We start from the raw sequence: 14,741 nt of genomic DNA, 5'->3' as shown, positions 1-14,741 counted from the left end.
CACACACACACACACACACACACACACACACACACACACACACACACACACACACACACACACAAAACAGTCCATGAATCACCTGCTAAGCCTGACCATTATCACAAGGTCATCTCCTGAGTGACTCTGTGTTATTATGGGATGCAGACTGAGGCAGCAGCAGGTCTCTAAATGAAATGCTTCTTCCTGAATGTTCATGTTATTGATCCAAACAAAGAAATCTATCTTTACTCCTCCCCTCCGTCCCCACCTCCCCTCCTCCTCCTCTCCTCCATCATGATCCTTCACAGGGAGGTCAGAGGTCAGGCTGAGCTACACAATAACATCCTTTAGATATTAGTGTGTCAGCATTTTGCTCAACTGAATTAACTAAATGCATGTTGTTTTTATTGTGTGCATCAAATTTTCCACTTTTTATGTATTAAATTATTTATGGAGCTTAAAAAAAAATAACATTCTGACCTGAAACATCTGATTATTATCAATTAACTGTCATCAAACTTACAGCTTTTACATAGGATTTCATATTTTTATGAATTTAAGTTTTTTAAATATTTGTAATATTATTTTATTTATTTTGGAATAATTATTTGTATTTATTTGATATTTTATCTGCTCAGTGTTATTGATATTTTTAGTGCTTTTTTATTAATCTCCAATTTTTAACCTTTTTATTTTTATTTATTTATTTATTTGTCATTCAACTTGTTATTGCATGTTTTCAGTATTTCTTTGTTCAATGTTCACCACAAGTTAACAAATAATATATAAGTTATAACAAACCAACAAAGAAAAAATAAAATAAATACAAAAATACAAAAAACAATATTAAATAAAGACATAATAATATTAAACTGTACAAACAATAAGGAAGATAAACATAAGAAAACAAGGTAAATAAATAAAGAGTGTAAATAAACAACAGAAATAAGAGAGAGTATTCTTATTCCCCTTGGTGATGTTTAGAGGTTAACATGTACAGTATTTCATTATTTTATTTATTTTTAATATTAATATTCTTATCATTATTTTGATGCTTTATTACATTTTTTATTCAAATAAATGTAACTAATTGAATTTAATCAATTAAATGCATTACTTTCTACTTCAAAATCCATTTTTGTTTTTTTATGTAGTATATTTTGCAAATATTTTATTCCAGCATCCTTCTTGTTTTCAGTCACTGTAAGGAGCTTTGTATTGCATTTCATTTGCATGAGAGGTGCTACACAAATAAGCTTCAGTGATTGCACCACCGTTCCACTGAACACACATGCATGAGGGGAACCTCTTCAAATGTTGCTGCAGGCCTGAAATACACTAAAAGAAGCACCTGTGAAGTGAGACAGTGTTGAGAGAATCCAGTATATCTAGTGTTTGTGCCTCTAACTCTGCTCTGACTTTGTTCTGCCTGTCAGTATTTGATCCCACTTCCTGACAGCAGCTGATCCGCTGCTGCACCGGCTCCATCCTGCATCTACCAGGCAGCAGCATATTCAGCACACACTGCTGTATTGGTGTAACGAGGCAGATGCATGTGGAGTACACAGAGCAGCGTAGGCAGAGATCTGGAGATGAGCCTGCTCTCACTCTCCCTTTCTTGCTCCCTCCCTCCCTGCCTCTCTCTGTCTTTCTCTCTCTCTCTCTGGAGGGCTGTATTTTTGGAATCAGCCCATTTCTTTCAGGCCTGATTCAAAATACACAGAGGATCTGCAAGGAATCTCATGTTTGCTGGGCTATTACAACACACTGCAAGGTATAATCTGCGGTTTCAGAGGCAGGGTACCAGTTTCTCTGCTCTGTTTAGACTCACTGTAAGGCTGATGTGTTCATGCATATATGGAAATAAGAAGACAGTGTTGATGATTCAGGAAGAATAAAGATGTGAGATTGTCAGGAGTCTCCTTATTGTTTGTTCTGCTGTGTGGAGAAGATCTGGAGTCTAGCAGCTGTTTCAGTTCCACAAATAAATAAAGTGATGTTTTGTGTTTGTAGTTTTCTGTATTGCTTCCTTTAGAACTGCTTCATTGGAGAAATATCTAACCTTATCAGAACTGAGCATGTGCAGGATGCAGGACCCTTCAAAAGACTGTCTACTTTAGAGAAACATGTTACTCAAATGAACGATATTGATTCCAAAGATGCTTCTGAATCCAAAAAGATTCATGCACAGACTGTTTTGTCGCTTCCACTCTTGCACACTGACGCCACACTTTTCAGCCCCGGCCTCAGCTACAAAGAGATTTTCTAAAAACCTCAAGCTTTAGAGTAAAATCATTTCCCCCTCTAATGTCAGCAGACAGAGCGAGGCCTCATTCATAAATAGAACGCTCTGCTCTGCTCTGCTCTTCTCTCCTGTTCAGTGAATCCGCCTGATCCGTCCTGCAGGCTCTGTCACCTATCACAGCAAAACATAAATACCACGAGCAGCACGCATTAAGAAGCTGTCCTGTTACTGTACAAGAACCGCCTGCACCAGTTCCAACTTGAGCCTTTTTCCAAATGCTTAAGGGTGATGAATGAAGCTGTTAGCACGTGTCAGGCTGCAGAGTTTAGCACATCTCCACAGCCTTGCCTCCTCTCTATACACACTGTGACTGAAATAGGGCGTCATTAACATCCCAACAAGGCACACAGTTTAAGTGGTGAGCTGGAATAGATGACTGTAAATCAGTGTTGTTGTAATTCTGACTGATGGACAACAGAGGGTGATAATAATTTATACACCTTCAATTGATTGCATGAGTGAGCCTCTAAGCCACCATGTTATACCTCTCTTATATCAGTCTGTGCATCGTCCAGGCCTGAGAGTCAGACTCATCCCATCATTGTTTCAGCCATATTGAAAATGTGAGTGCCATTTAAAGCTATAAGACCAGGCTGTGTGCACATATTTCCTGCAGAATCATTCAGTGTCTCCTGCAAACACAAAAAGCTCTTGATACAGTTCATTGAAATGTTTTTGTTCTGCATCTAGAAAGTGATGTCAACAGAAGCAGGATGAATAAAGAAAGGGTTAAAGGAGGAAAGATATGCATCTGAAAGCTTAGAGCATCCTTGTTTGTGCTGTTAATGCAAAAATAAAGCAGCTGTTTCCAAATGCATGTAGGTGACATCATTTTGGGACTCCTGCATACCTTTGTGATGCTACACTGATCCTCCCTCTCCATGTAGGACAACAGTGACCACCAGGAGCATCCTCTTGAGGTTATATTCATTGTCTTTCCAATACAAGCAAATCATTTCAGATGAAACACAAGGACTAAAAGAACATGTAAGTGATTTTAAACCACACACTGGAATGGAAAATCACTGTGGTGGATCCACTGGGAGTAGCAGGAGAGAATATTGCCTCAGGTAATCAATAATGAGTCCATAGTGGATATCTATAGCCTGCAATGTCTCTTCAGTTGCAGGTTTTAAATGAGGTTTTATTTTTCACACATGCATTGCTTTGATTCCTGTAATAAACAACAGTTGCATGTTAAAGACAATATTCATGCAGCGTTCAGGTGCAGCTCCAGTAAGCTCCCTTACCTGTCCCATAAGCCTTGGCCATCAACCAGGTGAGGCTGCAGCAGATCTTGGCTCTGGAGAAGTCATAGTGCTCAAAGGATTTGATCACAGGAGCCACGAAGGTCTTCCTCGCATCCCTGATGTCCTGAACTTCCCCCATGGTTCTGCAGCTCAGATGTAGTCTTGAACCCTGACCAGCCTCTCAGTGTGAAAGCATCCCCCTCATGGAGTGAACAGATAATAATCACAGGGTTTCTCAGTCACTAAAGGATGAACTGACTGGTTATTCTCGTGCACTTCAGTCAGGTTTACACAATGAGTGGATGGTCCTGGTGTTTTTCATCCAGACTGCTGTGGACCGCTTGGAATTGGCTTCGTTGGGACCAGGTTGGGATGTTTCCTTGGACTCTGGAGGTCTTCAGTCGGAATAAAAGCAGGAACCATTCATTTGGTTCCTGGGGGTCTAAAGGCTTCTCCCTGAAGTCCTCCTGTTATCGTGGAGACACCCTGAGTCTGAAGCCTCCCCTCTTCTGTCTCAGGGAGCCGTGGTGCGGTTTTCCTGCCGCACTGAGGCACTCCAAGCCCTGCACCTTTGGAGCGCAATACGCATGCGCGAGGGTTACCTTCAAATGCTGTCCGGAAATTTTTCACTCATCGAGGGGTTGTTGTTTTCTGACCTGTTTACAGCTTTATGCTGCTCTTTATATTTTATTATCATAGACTGGTTTGAATCTCTGTGACATCTGTTCAGTATGAGAATACATTATTTAGAACACAACCCTTTTAAAATACAGATTAAAGCACACCTTATGTTTGAGTGTTGAGTTTCCGAGGGGCCTTTAAGGGCTTAGAAAGACAACAGTCTGCATGCTTTTAGACAAATGTATAAATATATCAGTGTTTTTAACTTAATAACGACTTCCTAATTAATCTATTATTATTTTAATAATTGCTTTAACATTTATTTATCTTATTTATTTCTTGTGTTCATCTGATCTTCTGTGTATGTCTTTTTAAATAACCTGGTGCAATTTTATCCATGCAATAACTTACCTATCTATTTATCAGATACAAGTGTACATAGTGTGTATACATATGTAATAGTCGCCATATTTTATTTTATTTTATTTTATTTTATTTTATTTTATTTTATTTTATCCTATTTTACCTTTATCATTGCTATTATTATTGTTATTATATTTTTTAACTATGTTATTACATTGTTGTATTCCCCTGTCCTGTGTTGTAAGCTGCTGTAACAAAAGAATTTCCTCCAATGGGGGACCAATAAAGTATATCTTATCTTATCTTGTTTACTCTAGCTTTCCATTCTTACTTATTTCATTAATTTAATTTAATTTAATGTATTGATTTGATTTTATTTTGAAGTATTTTATTTATTATCATACCTTTTGTAATTTTACCATTGCTGTTGTTTTCTGTCTCTCTGTTATTCTGTAAAGCACTTTGGGCTGCATGTTTCTATGTATGAAAGGTGCTGTATAAATAAAGTTGAGTTGAGTTGAGTTACTATGGAAGAGGATAAGGGCCACTAAAAAAAAAAAATTAAGGTCCAATATATTTTTTTAATGTTTTTGATCTGAGAAAAAAGTCAGAATTCTGACTTTAATCTTAGAATTTTGACTTTTTTCTCAAAATTCTGACTTGAATCCAATGTAATACATACAATTACAGTGGATTAAAGTCAGAATATTATTTTAGTCTGTACATATTAGTCATGCCTATTTGTTGTTTTTTTGTATTTATAGCTGATGTTATTGTTATTATATTTTTATTTGTATGTCTTATTCTTATGCCTTGTACAAAGAGAGTACAGTTTTTAATTATCTTTGCCATATTATATTATGTTATATTACATTATTATTGTAACTACAACTCATGGTCATATTACATACCCATATTTATTTTTATTTATTGTTTAATTTGTCATTACCAACCATAATCTCACCATGTCAACCTGTCACTACTGAATCATTTTTAATACTGCCTGTAATTACTGCTATTTAATCTAAATTCCATTGTAACATTGTATATATCTAAATTGTATTCTATCTTTATTTATCAATTTTATTTTTACTTCTTTTATTTTATTTTATTTTATTTTACTTATTGAAACTCTTTTTGATTGTTCTTATGTCCTTGTTGCTGTAACAACTGAATTAAAGCTGCTGTGAGGAACTTTTGTTTTGTATAGATTCTGGCGACCCCCTTGTGGACAAAGTGATACCTCTTATCTCTTGTCCTATACATGCAAAAGTAGTGTTTTCAACAAAAACCTCGTCCTGTTGTCTTTTAACAGTCAACTTTATCAGGCAATGTGATTATTTTTCATGAAACATTAAAATAAAGTCTGTTTCTGAAGCGAGATGTCCATCATCTGGTCTGACACCTACCCCCTCAGGGCGGTTTCAGGCATTAAAAATGACAACAGAGAAGGTGTCAGTGTTGTTGCTGATGGTCTTGTTTGCTATTGAAGGTCATAAAGAGGCATCGGTATCATTTTCAGACTGTTTCTCAGCCAGTTCAAAACTCCTCACAGGGCCTTTAAATAAATCAATAAAGTAATATCTTATCTTATCTTATCCTCACCAAGTCAAATTCCTTGTGTGTTCAAGCATACCTGGCCAATAAAAGCTGATTCTGATTATATTTTATTATTAGTCTAAGAAAAGAGTCAGAATTCTGACTTTAATCTCAGAATTCAGACAAAAACATAAAAAAATATATTTGACTTTAATTTATTTTTCTTTCAGTGGCCCTTATCCTCTCAACTTTATAGCTGTTGCGACTTTATCCCTGTAGTTTTTGTTGTCCTGGAGCCCAGTTCAGTTCTCTAGTGTCACCTTAACTCCACAATTTAAAATAATGACTTCTTATAATTTAGTTTTAGCTGTGAAACGTGTCAACGTTTAGCTGTTACAGATAAATTCAGCCAAAAACAAGTAAAGATAGTCTCCAATAAAGACGACAAAGCATTGTGAACGATGAACGACAGTCATCGAACTACATTTCCCAGCATTCAAAGCAACTAGAGTGACATGACGTCATCAGTCAGCGACGGTTTATGTTTTGAACGCTCGGAGTACGATGCGTGGAGGTAAAGTGGATCCTTTCTGTCACATATTCAGCTGAATGACACCCCTGCTCGGGTCAGTCAGTTATAGTAAAGTTATTTTGTGATTATTTATTTAAAATAACACGAAAATGTAAAATATTTAAAGGAGAAATGTCTCTAAACTGACTAAATCAGTTGTTGTTTTGACCTGTGGAGTTTGATTTCAGCCTTTATATTGAATGTTTTTGTGCATACTCGCATTAACTCTGTGTTTAAATATGTGTTTCTTGCATCTGCAGATTAATAATCCATAAAAGATGTTTGTGCCCAGATCTCTGAAAGTGAAGAGACCAGTCCAGACCTCAAGCCATGTTCTGACTAAGAAAAGCAAAGTAGAAGAGGAGAGGAAGGATGGAGGTAACCCAGCTGCACCTGCTCAGGTGGAGGAGGAAGAGGAGGAGGCATGGGAAGACCCTAAATCACAAGATGTGACAACACCAGACTCTGCAGGTTTGTCAAAGAGCTCAGTGGGTGAAGATAAGGATGAGTCTGCCTCAAGTGACACAGAGGATGATGAAGAAGAGGAGGAAGAAGAGGAACCTGTGAAGTCTTTCAAGAAGTATCAGAGATGGCCTGAGCCTGGAGAGCCGGTCTGTGTGATGTGTGGTCGCTACGGGGAGTACATCTGTGACAGCACAGACAATGACGTCTGCAGTCTCGAGTGCAAAGCCAAACATCTGGTCCAGATGGGGATGGGGACCGGGGCGGATGCGTTCACCCGAAAGGAGAACAGTGCACCTGATGTGACTCAAGGTGACCCTGGTGGAGCAGGTCTCACTGAAGCGAGCTACTCCTACAAGGAGAATGTGTTCATATCAGGTCTGACGGAGGAGCAGGTGCAGAGGATCAAACAGGAGCTGGGTATCGACACAGAGGGGAGAGACGTCAGGAGACCGATAGTGGAGTTTGAACACTGTGGCTTCCCCCTGAAGCTGAACGGCAACCTGAAGAAAGCCGGCTACCAGGCGCCCACGCCGGTCCAGATGCAGATGGTTCCCGTGGGTCTCACAGGCAGGGATGTGATCGCCAGTGCGGATACAGGCTCAGGGAAGACTGTGGCCTTCCTCCTGCCTGTGGTGTTGAGAGCGTTAGAGGTACAGTAGAATGAACTCCTGATATTTGAACAGGCTTTAACTGAGTCTGAGTCTTTCTGAGCGTCTTTTCTCTCTCTTTCAGAAACCAGCTCAGACTGAGAGCGGCCCCGTGGCTCTCATCCTCACCCCCACCAGAGAACTGGCCATTCAGATAGAGAGGCAGGCCAAAGAGCTGGTGATCGGTCTCCCTAACATGAGAACGGCTCTGCTGGTGGGAGGCATGCCGCTCCCTCCTCAGCTCCATCGCCTCAAAAGCAGCATCAAAGTACCAGTCTCTGTTTTTACAGGAATTATGTCTCCACTGCAATAAGCTTGATTTAAGCTCTAAAACTTTATTTTCTTCTTCTGTTTATCAAATCCAGATCATCATCGCCACGCCTGGTCGACTGATTGAGATCTTAAAGCAGAAGGCGGTGCAGCTGGATAATGTGAAGGTTGCGGTGGTTGATGAGGTACGAGAACACCTTAAATCTGATTCACTTAAAGGTGCAGCAACAACCGCTCTCTCTTCTTCTACAGCAACAACCGCTCTCTCTTCTTCTACATCAACAACCGCTCTCTCTTCTTCTACATCAACAACCGCTCTCTCTTCTTCTACAGCAACAACCGCTCTCTCTTCTTCTACATCAACAACCGCTCTCTCTTCTTCTACAGCAACAACCCCTCTCTCTTCTCCTTCAAAAACCGCTCTCTCTTCTTCTACATCAACAACCCCTCTCTCTTCTTCTTCTTCTTCTTCTTCAACACACACCTCTCTCTCTTCTTCTCATTCAACAACCGCTCTCTCTTCTTCTCCTTCAACAACAACCACTCTCTCTTCTTCTACATCAACAACCCCTCTCTCTTCTTCTTCTTCTTCTTCTCCTTCAACATCAACTGCTCTCTCTTCTTCTTCTTCAACAACAACCGCTCTCTTTTCTTCTCCTTCAACAACAACCGCTCTCTTTTCTTCTCCTTCAACAACAACCGCTCTCTCTTCTTCTCCTTCAACAACAACCGCTCTCTCTTCTTCTTCAACAACAACCACTCTCTCTTCTTCTCCTTCAACAACAACCACTCTCTCTTCTTCTCCTTCAACAACAACCACTCTCTCTTCTTCTCCTTCAACAACAACCGCTCTCTCTTCTCCTCCTTCAACAACAACCGCTCTCTCTTCTTCTCCTTCAACACAAACCGCTCTCTCTTCTTCTCTTTCAACAACAACCGCTCTCTCTTCTTCTTCAACAACAACCACTCTCTTTTCTTCTCCTTCAACAACAACCACTCTCTCTTCTTCTCCTTCAACAACAACCACTCTCTCTTCTTCTCCTTCAACAACAACCGCTCTCTCTTCTTCTCCTTCAACACAAACCGCTCTCTCTTCTTCTCCTTCAACAACAACCGCTCTCTCTTCTTCTCCTTCAACATCAACCGCTCTCTCTTCTTCTTCTTCAACATCAACCGCTCTCTCTTCTTCTTTAACAACAACCGCTCTCTCTTCTTCTTCTTCTTCAACAACAACTGCTCTCTCTTCTTCTCCTTCAACAACAACTGCTGTGAAAACCTTGTATTTTGTTCATGAAACAGGGTTGAAGTTTTTATTCCTGAGCTTCTTATGAGAATGATTAAATTCTGACGTGTCTGTGGTTCCTCCTGCAGGTGGACACGATGCTGAAGATGGGCTTCCAGCAGCAGGTCCTTGAGGTTTTGGGGCATGTCACCGAAGTACATCAGACTTTGCTTGTGTCCGCCACCATCCCAAAGGGGACAGAGGAGCTGGCGTCTCGATTGGTTCACGACCCGGTCCGGATTGTCATCGGGGAGAAGAACCAACCATGTGCCAACGTGAGGCAGATCCTGCTCTGGGTGGAGGAACCCTCCAAGAAGAAGAAGCTCTTTGAGATCGTCAATGTAAGCGATAGACTTTTTAAAATCTCAACAAACGTTCTCCTCAGACTCTTTCCCAACAGAGCAGGTCTAGACCATACTCTATGTTCTACTATTAACAAAGACCCAACATCAAGACAGGATCAGATCCAGTCCAATCTTCCAGACAGGACTCAGTCTGATCTCATCTTAATCCACCATGAGCAGAGCACTTTGCAGCATTCAGCAAGTTACAGTGGCAAGGACAAACTTCCTTTAACAGGCAGAAACCTCCAGCAGGACCAGACTCATGTTAGACACACATCTGCTGAGACCTACCGTGTTGGAGAGAGGGATAGAGGGAGATGAAGAGAGAGAGAGATGATAGTGGGGAGACGGATAGTAGTAGTTGTAGCAGCTGGAGTCTGGACCACGTCCACAGCAGCAGAGATCCAGAGGAACCTACGAGACAAGGGAGCTCAGGGACTCCAGAAAGGTCTATGGTTAGTAACTTTAATGGGACAGGAAGAGTTAAAGTGAGAGACAGGCAGAGAGAGGAGAGAGAGGGAAAGACAGGATCCCAGTGTGGCAGTCTAAGCCTATAGCAGCATAACTAAGACCTGGTCCAAGCCTGATCCAGCTCTAACTATAAGCTTTATCAAAAAGGAAAGTTTGAAGCCTACTCTTAAAAGTAGAGAGGGTGTCTGCCTCCCAGACCCTGACTGGTAGATGATTCCAAAGGAGAGGGGCCTGATAACTGAAGGCTCTACCTCCCATACTACTTTTAGAGACTTTAGTTATGATGAGCAGGCCTGCATATTGGGAGTGTAGTGTTCTGGAGGGATAATAGGGCAATATGAGCTTTATAGGTCAGAAGAAGGATCTTATGGGGAGTCAGTTTAGAGAAGCTAACACGGGAGAGATGTGCTCTTTCTTGGTGTTGTTTAAAAGCATTGTCTCCTTCTACTCAGAAAGTCTGGTTTCCACTTTAAGCGTCTAAAAACAAAGACTTTGGGTGGAGCACCACTTTTACAGACTTCTTCTTTAAGGAGTCAGCAGTTTTCTTTCTTCTGTAAGACCAGGTTTATTGTACACCAGAGACCCAGAAGGTGTTTCTGCGAGCCTGACAAAGAAAGTGGGTCATTATCTTAATTTCAGTTTATGGTAGCTTTTCACTGGATACGCTCTGGTACCAGCTTGGTATTTTATTCACTGGCTGTTTAAAGGAGGTAATTCCTCACACTGTGCAAGGACAAGTCTCCCTGCTACACCATATTTAGACTGCCACTGCTGCTGGCCTGGAGGAAATGGGTGGGCCCCGAGCCATGGCCCCATTCCAGAGATCCCAGCAATGAGTTTTCTAGAGGTCTACAGTTAGACCATTGTGATACTACAAGGAGGGTGGAGTGTGATGTTTTGATTAAGTCAACTTATATTCATGACTGCTATTATTTAACTATCTTATAAGGGGGAAGTGATGGCGTCTGCAGGAGCACAGTAGCACAGGAGGGATGTTAGACCGGCAATTTGACGGGACAGCCCAAGATAACCCAAAACAGGAGTCAGAACCGAGCTAGAACATCTGTTTCTGATGATACAGCTCTTAGGGCACGGTATATTAAACATTGCTCGGACTTAAGGACAAAAATGTGGATTATTCAGGGCAAGAAGGATCAAACTGGACCTGAAAGGAGCTCCATTTGAGAATAACATCCTGGTTTAGGGGGACATGTTTCATGACTAAAACCCAGTCCAGGTATGAATTGCAAATATTGAATTGTGATGAAGTAAAAGGGAAGTTAGGGAAAGTTGCAGCACATCCAAATAATTTCCAAACAGGTGATTCTGTTGTCTCCACTTAGACTTTATATTTCCCACGTTTGTGTGACCGTCTCTGCTGTCTCTACCGCCCCCTGCTGGAGGAAACTCACTGATGCTTCATGACATAAACATGCAGGATAAACACTACATTCATTTCATAGTTGAACTTAAAAATAAAGGATGTTAAATTAAGAAAAACAATCTCACTCTGTCCCTGTCTGTCGTGTTTTTTCAGGACAGTAAGCTGTACCATCCCCCCGTGGTCGTCTTTGTGGACTGTAAACTGGGCGCTGATTTGCTGTGCGAGGCGGTCGCCAAGGTGACAGGCCTCAATACTGTGGCAATCCACTCGGACAAGACGCAGTGGGAACGCAACCGCATCCTCAGGGTGAGGGCAGCCGTTACCAGAACAGCAGTACAGTCCAGTCCAGAAATAGAAGTCTGACCATGTGTGTTTTCAAACTGTAAGGTTAATTGTGTGAAGCTTAAAGACTGAAGATAAGAGTTTTTAAAGGTTATTAAATACAGAAGGGTTCAGTCAAGTCACTTACTACTGTAACAAAGTAAAGAGAGGCAAAACACAGAAATCTGTAATAAGACAAGGCCCCAAATGATCCATTTAGCAACATTACACACATTTATTTATTTATTAGTTTACTTATTTTTTTCATTTATTTATATTTTATTTATTTATTTATTTATTTACTTACTTGCACACACAACATTGCATAAGATCTGATTATACAAGAGGAAGAAGGGTGTGTCAGGTGAGCTCAATACAAAGGGACCTCACCTTTCTTAAGAAGCACAACTGCAATCAGAAAACTGGATCTGAGCCAATCAGTGAAATAACTGATGATATCTTCAAATTATAAAAACTTGGGGGAAATGAAATAACTTAAAGGTTTATAAATAAATGTAATAATAATTAGTAATTATAATAAATGTATATATATTTACAATACTAATAATTATTATTATAATAATAAAATAGTATATTATTATTAAATAATAATACAAAAAATAATTTGTAGAGCACTTTTAAAAAACAGCAAAATAAAACAAGCGAGGCCTAACATCATGCAAGGAAAGATCAAGGAATGAAACATTTTAAAATACATGAAATTCCTTTAAAAGAACTTTAAAGGAATACAATTGTTTTGAAATATATTTTTTTAATCTTAAACTCAAGTCAAATAAAATAAAGTTCAAAGCCGCTCACATTCTTACTCTCACCCATATTTCCTGATTTCATACAGCAGACGTTGAGGACAGTTTAGGACTTCCTGTTCAACATATCCCACCCACTTACAAGAGCCATAGTAAACAGATAATGAATAATACTCTCTCCACCTGTCAGAGCTCATAATGTAATGTTATTATCAGTCTGTGTGTCAGTGCAGTGATTGTTTTTCCCCCTCAGGGTCTTCTGGATGGAGACTTTGAGGTGGTGATCAGTACAGGTGTGCTGGGCAGAGGTTTGGACCTGGCCAATGTCAGACTGGTGGTTAACTTTGACATGCCAAACTCAATGGACGAGTATGTGCATCAGGTGAGTGATACCCAGAGTGTGAGTGATTGTGTTTGTTGTACAACGTAATATGTTTAGAGAAGGCTGACACTCCCTTTTGATTTTATGCCTACATTTCTTCCCGTCTAGGTGGGACGAGCAGGGCGTCTGGGACACAGAGGAACAGCCATCACCTTCCTCAACAACAACAACAAGCGTTTATTCCTGGAGGTGGTAAACAGGGTCAAACCCACAGGCTCCATTCTTCCCCCTCAGCTCTTGAACTCACCACACCTCCATGAACAGCAGAGGAGGGAGAAACAGAAAGCCAAGCAGGAGTCTGATGACGTGCTGGTCACCAAGAGCAATCTATTAGACATCATAAGGAAACACGACCGCCGCAAGAAGTAGCACATTTCTATAATTGTTCCTGCAATGGTGCTGTGTGTTTACTGAGTAAATACTGAATGTATTATTTGTATGATCTTTTCTCATTTGTATGTGTTCTAAATAAATAAATCTTGTATTCTTATGAGACAATCTTACTAATCCAACCAAGACAAGACTTCAACGCCAGGTTCTCTCACTGAGAGACCCAGAATGATCTCCAGTTGTGGATTATCTTCTGGGTTCATGGTCTACATAATCCCTCAGAGTCAAGAGAAACTCAGATTTAGTGTAATAGTTTTTAAAAAATGTGTTCATACTTTCTTTTCAGGTGCTTTTTTTTTTTTTTCATGTTTTTATTAGACTCAGCCAACACAACACAAACAACAATGCACAAGTATTCCATTCAAAAAGAAAGTGTTTTGAAAACAGCTAGTTCATAGTCTGAAATCGAAAATTAAATAAATGAATTAAAATTAGTAAAAAATTAAAAGAACATAAATAAAACATAAAAATAATGACAATAAAATACAATAAAAAAACCTAAAGATAATAAAAATAAAAAACAATAATAATTAAGATAAAAAAATAAAAATGCAACAGTTGGATTAGGGACATGCTCTCCATGCTGCAACCAGAAAAACTGACATTAAATGGGGCTTACCCCACTGAAAATAAAATGCCATTTTGTCACCTTTCATCGAATATGTAGAGTCCACCATAAAACTCTCTTTTTTTTGTTAGTGTAAATAATCGTTTTTATTGTCATGCCTATGAATGTAAAGGAGAATGTGTTATTCTATTTTATTATGTTTTTTTCACAATGTTTAATATGTAAGTATTTGCTTCTGTCTGTGCTTTTATTATAATTATTTTATTTTTATGTTATTTGTTTGTTTTTGTTGCTTCTTTTTTCATTCTTGTCACTCTGTAAGATTAGGGTGGGTGGATGATATGGGTTGTTTTTTAAAATGAAAACTAGAAATAAAGCAATACAAAATATTAATAATAAAATAAAGATAAAACTGAATAAATACATGCATACCCCCCCCATTTTTTTTTTTAATAAAGAAGAAGAAGAAAGGTACTTTATTAATCCCCAGGGGGGAAATTCAATTTTTCCACTCATGTTATTTTTTGGACATGCTACACATACAGTTTTTTTGGTACATACATTCAATGCACACACATGCAGTGTGAGATGTCAGAGTGAGGATGCTGCCATCAACCAGCGCACCCTGAGCAGTTGGGGGTTTGATGCCTTGCTCAAGGGCACCTCGGCAGTGCCCAGGCAAGTGAACCAGCGCCTCTCCAGCCACCAGTCCACTTGCCAAACTTCATCCATGCTGGGACTCGAGCTGGTGACCCTTTGGTTCCCAACTTTATACAGTCTATGGTTCCCAAGCCAGGTCCCTATGGACTGAGCTACTGC

General features: G+C 39.7%; 2 protein-coding genes across 3 annotated transcripts in view; one reads left to right on the top strand and one right to left on the bottom strand.

The window, feature by feature from the left end:
• Nucleotides 1-4,158, bottom strand: part of LOC117828339 (calmodulin-regulated spectrin-associated protein 2-like) — a 37,766-nt gene extending 33,608 nt beyond the window's left edge. Inside the window, exon 1 of the mRNA XM_034705384.1 lies at nt 3,538-4,158. Coding sequence (XP_034561275.1) covers nt 3,538-3,676 — 139 coding nt within the window. The 5' untranslated portion in view covers nt 3,677-4,158. The remainder of the gene's footprint in view (nt 1-3,537) is intronic.
• Nucleotides 4,159-6,519: 2,361 nt separating this feature from the next.
• On the top strand, nt 6,520-13,457 carry ddx59 (DEAD (Asp-Glu-Ala-Asp) box polypeptide 59). Of its 2 annotated transcripts, none has more exons than XM_034674815.1 (8): nt 6,520-6,634; nt 6,892-7,746; nt 7,829-8,011; nt 8,109-8,198; nt 9,385-9,636; nt 11,648-11,800; nt 12,836-12,964; nt 13,073-13,457. In XM_034674815.1, the coding sequence occupies exons 2-8, from the start codon at nt 6,910-6,912 to the stop codon at nt 13,331-13,333; spliced, it is 1,905 nt and encodes a 634-aa protein (XP_034530706.1). In that variant the 5' UTR covers nt 6,520-6,634; nt 6,892-6,909; the 3' UTR covers nt 13,334-13,457. The 2 variants fall into 2 exon arrangements, with proteins under 2 accessions (XP_034530706.1, XP_034530713.1); XM_034674822.1 differs by having other exon boundaries at nt 6,619-6,686.
• Nucleotides 13,458-14,741: the final 1,284 nt, after the last annotated feature.

Source organism: Notolabrus celidotus, chromosome 2 (assembly GCF_009762535.1).
Source record: "Notolabrus celidotus isolate fNotCel1 chromosome 2, fNotCel1.pri, whole genome shotgun sequence".
Lineage (NCBI taxonomy): Eukaryota > Metazoa > Chordata > Actinopteri > Labriformes > Labridae > Notolabrus > Notolabrus celidotus.
Note: the sequence above shows the minus strand (reverse complement) of the source record. Positions and strands in the feature narration are given on the sequence as shown.

What these genes read in the sequence shown, in the direction of transcription:
- ddx59 (XM_034674815.1), top strand. Translation starts at nt 6,910, where the DNA reads ATGTTTGTGCCCAGATCTCTGAAAGTGAAGAGACCAGTCCAGACCTCA. An exon ending in GCCTCAAAAGCAGCATCAAA is followed by an intron (nt 8,012 to 8,108) that starts GTACCAGTCTCT and finishes TATCAAATCCAG; the next exon opens with ATCATCATCGCCACGCCTGG. An exon ending in TGGACGAGTATGTGCATCAG is followed by an intron (nt 12,965 to 13,072) that starts GTGAGTGATACC and finishes CTTCCCGTCTAG; the next exon opens with GTGGGACGAGCAGGGCGTCT.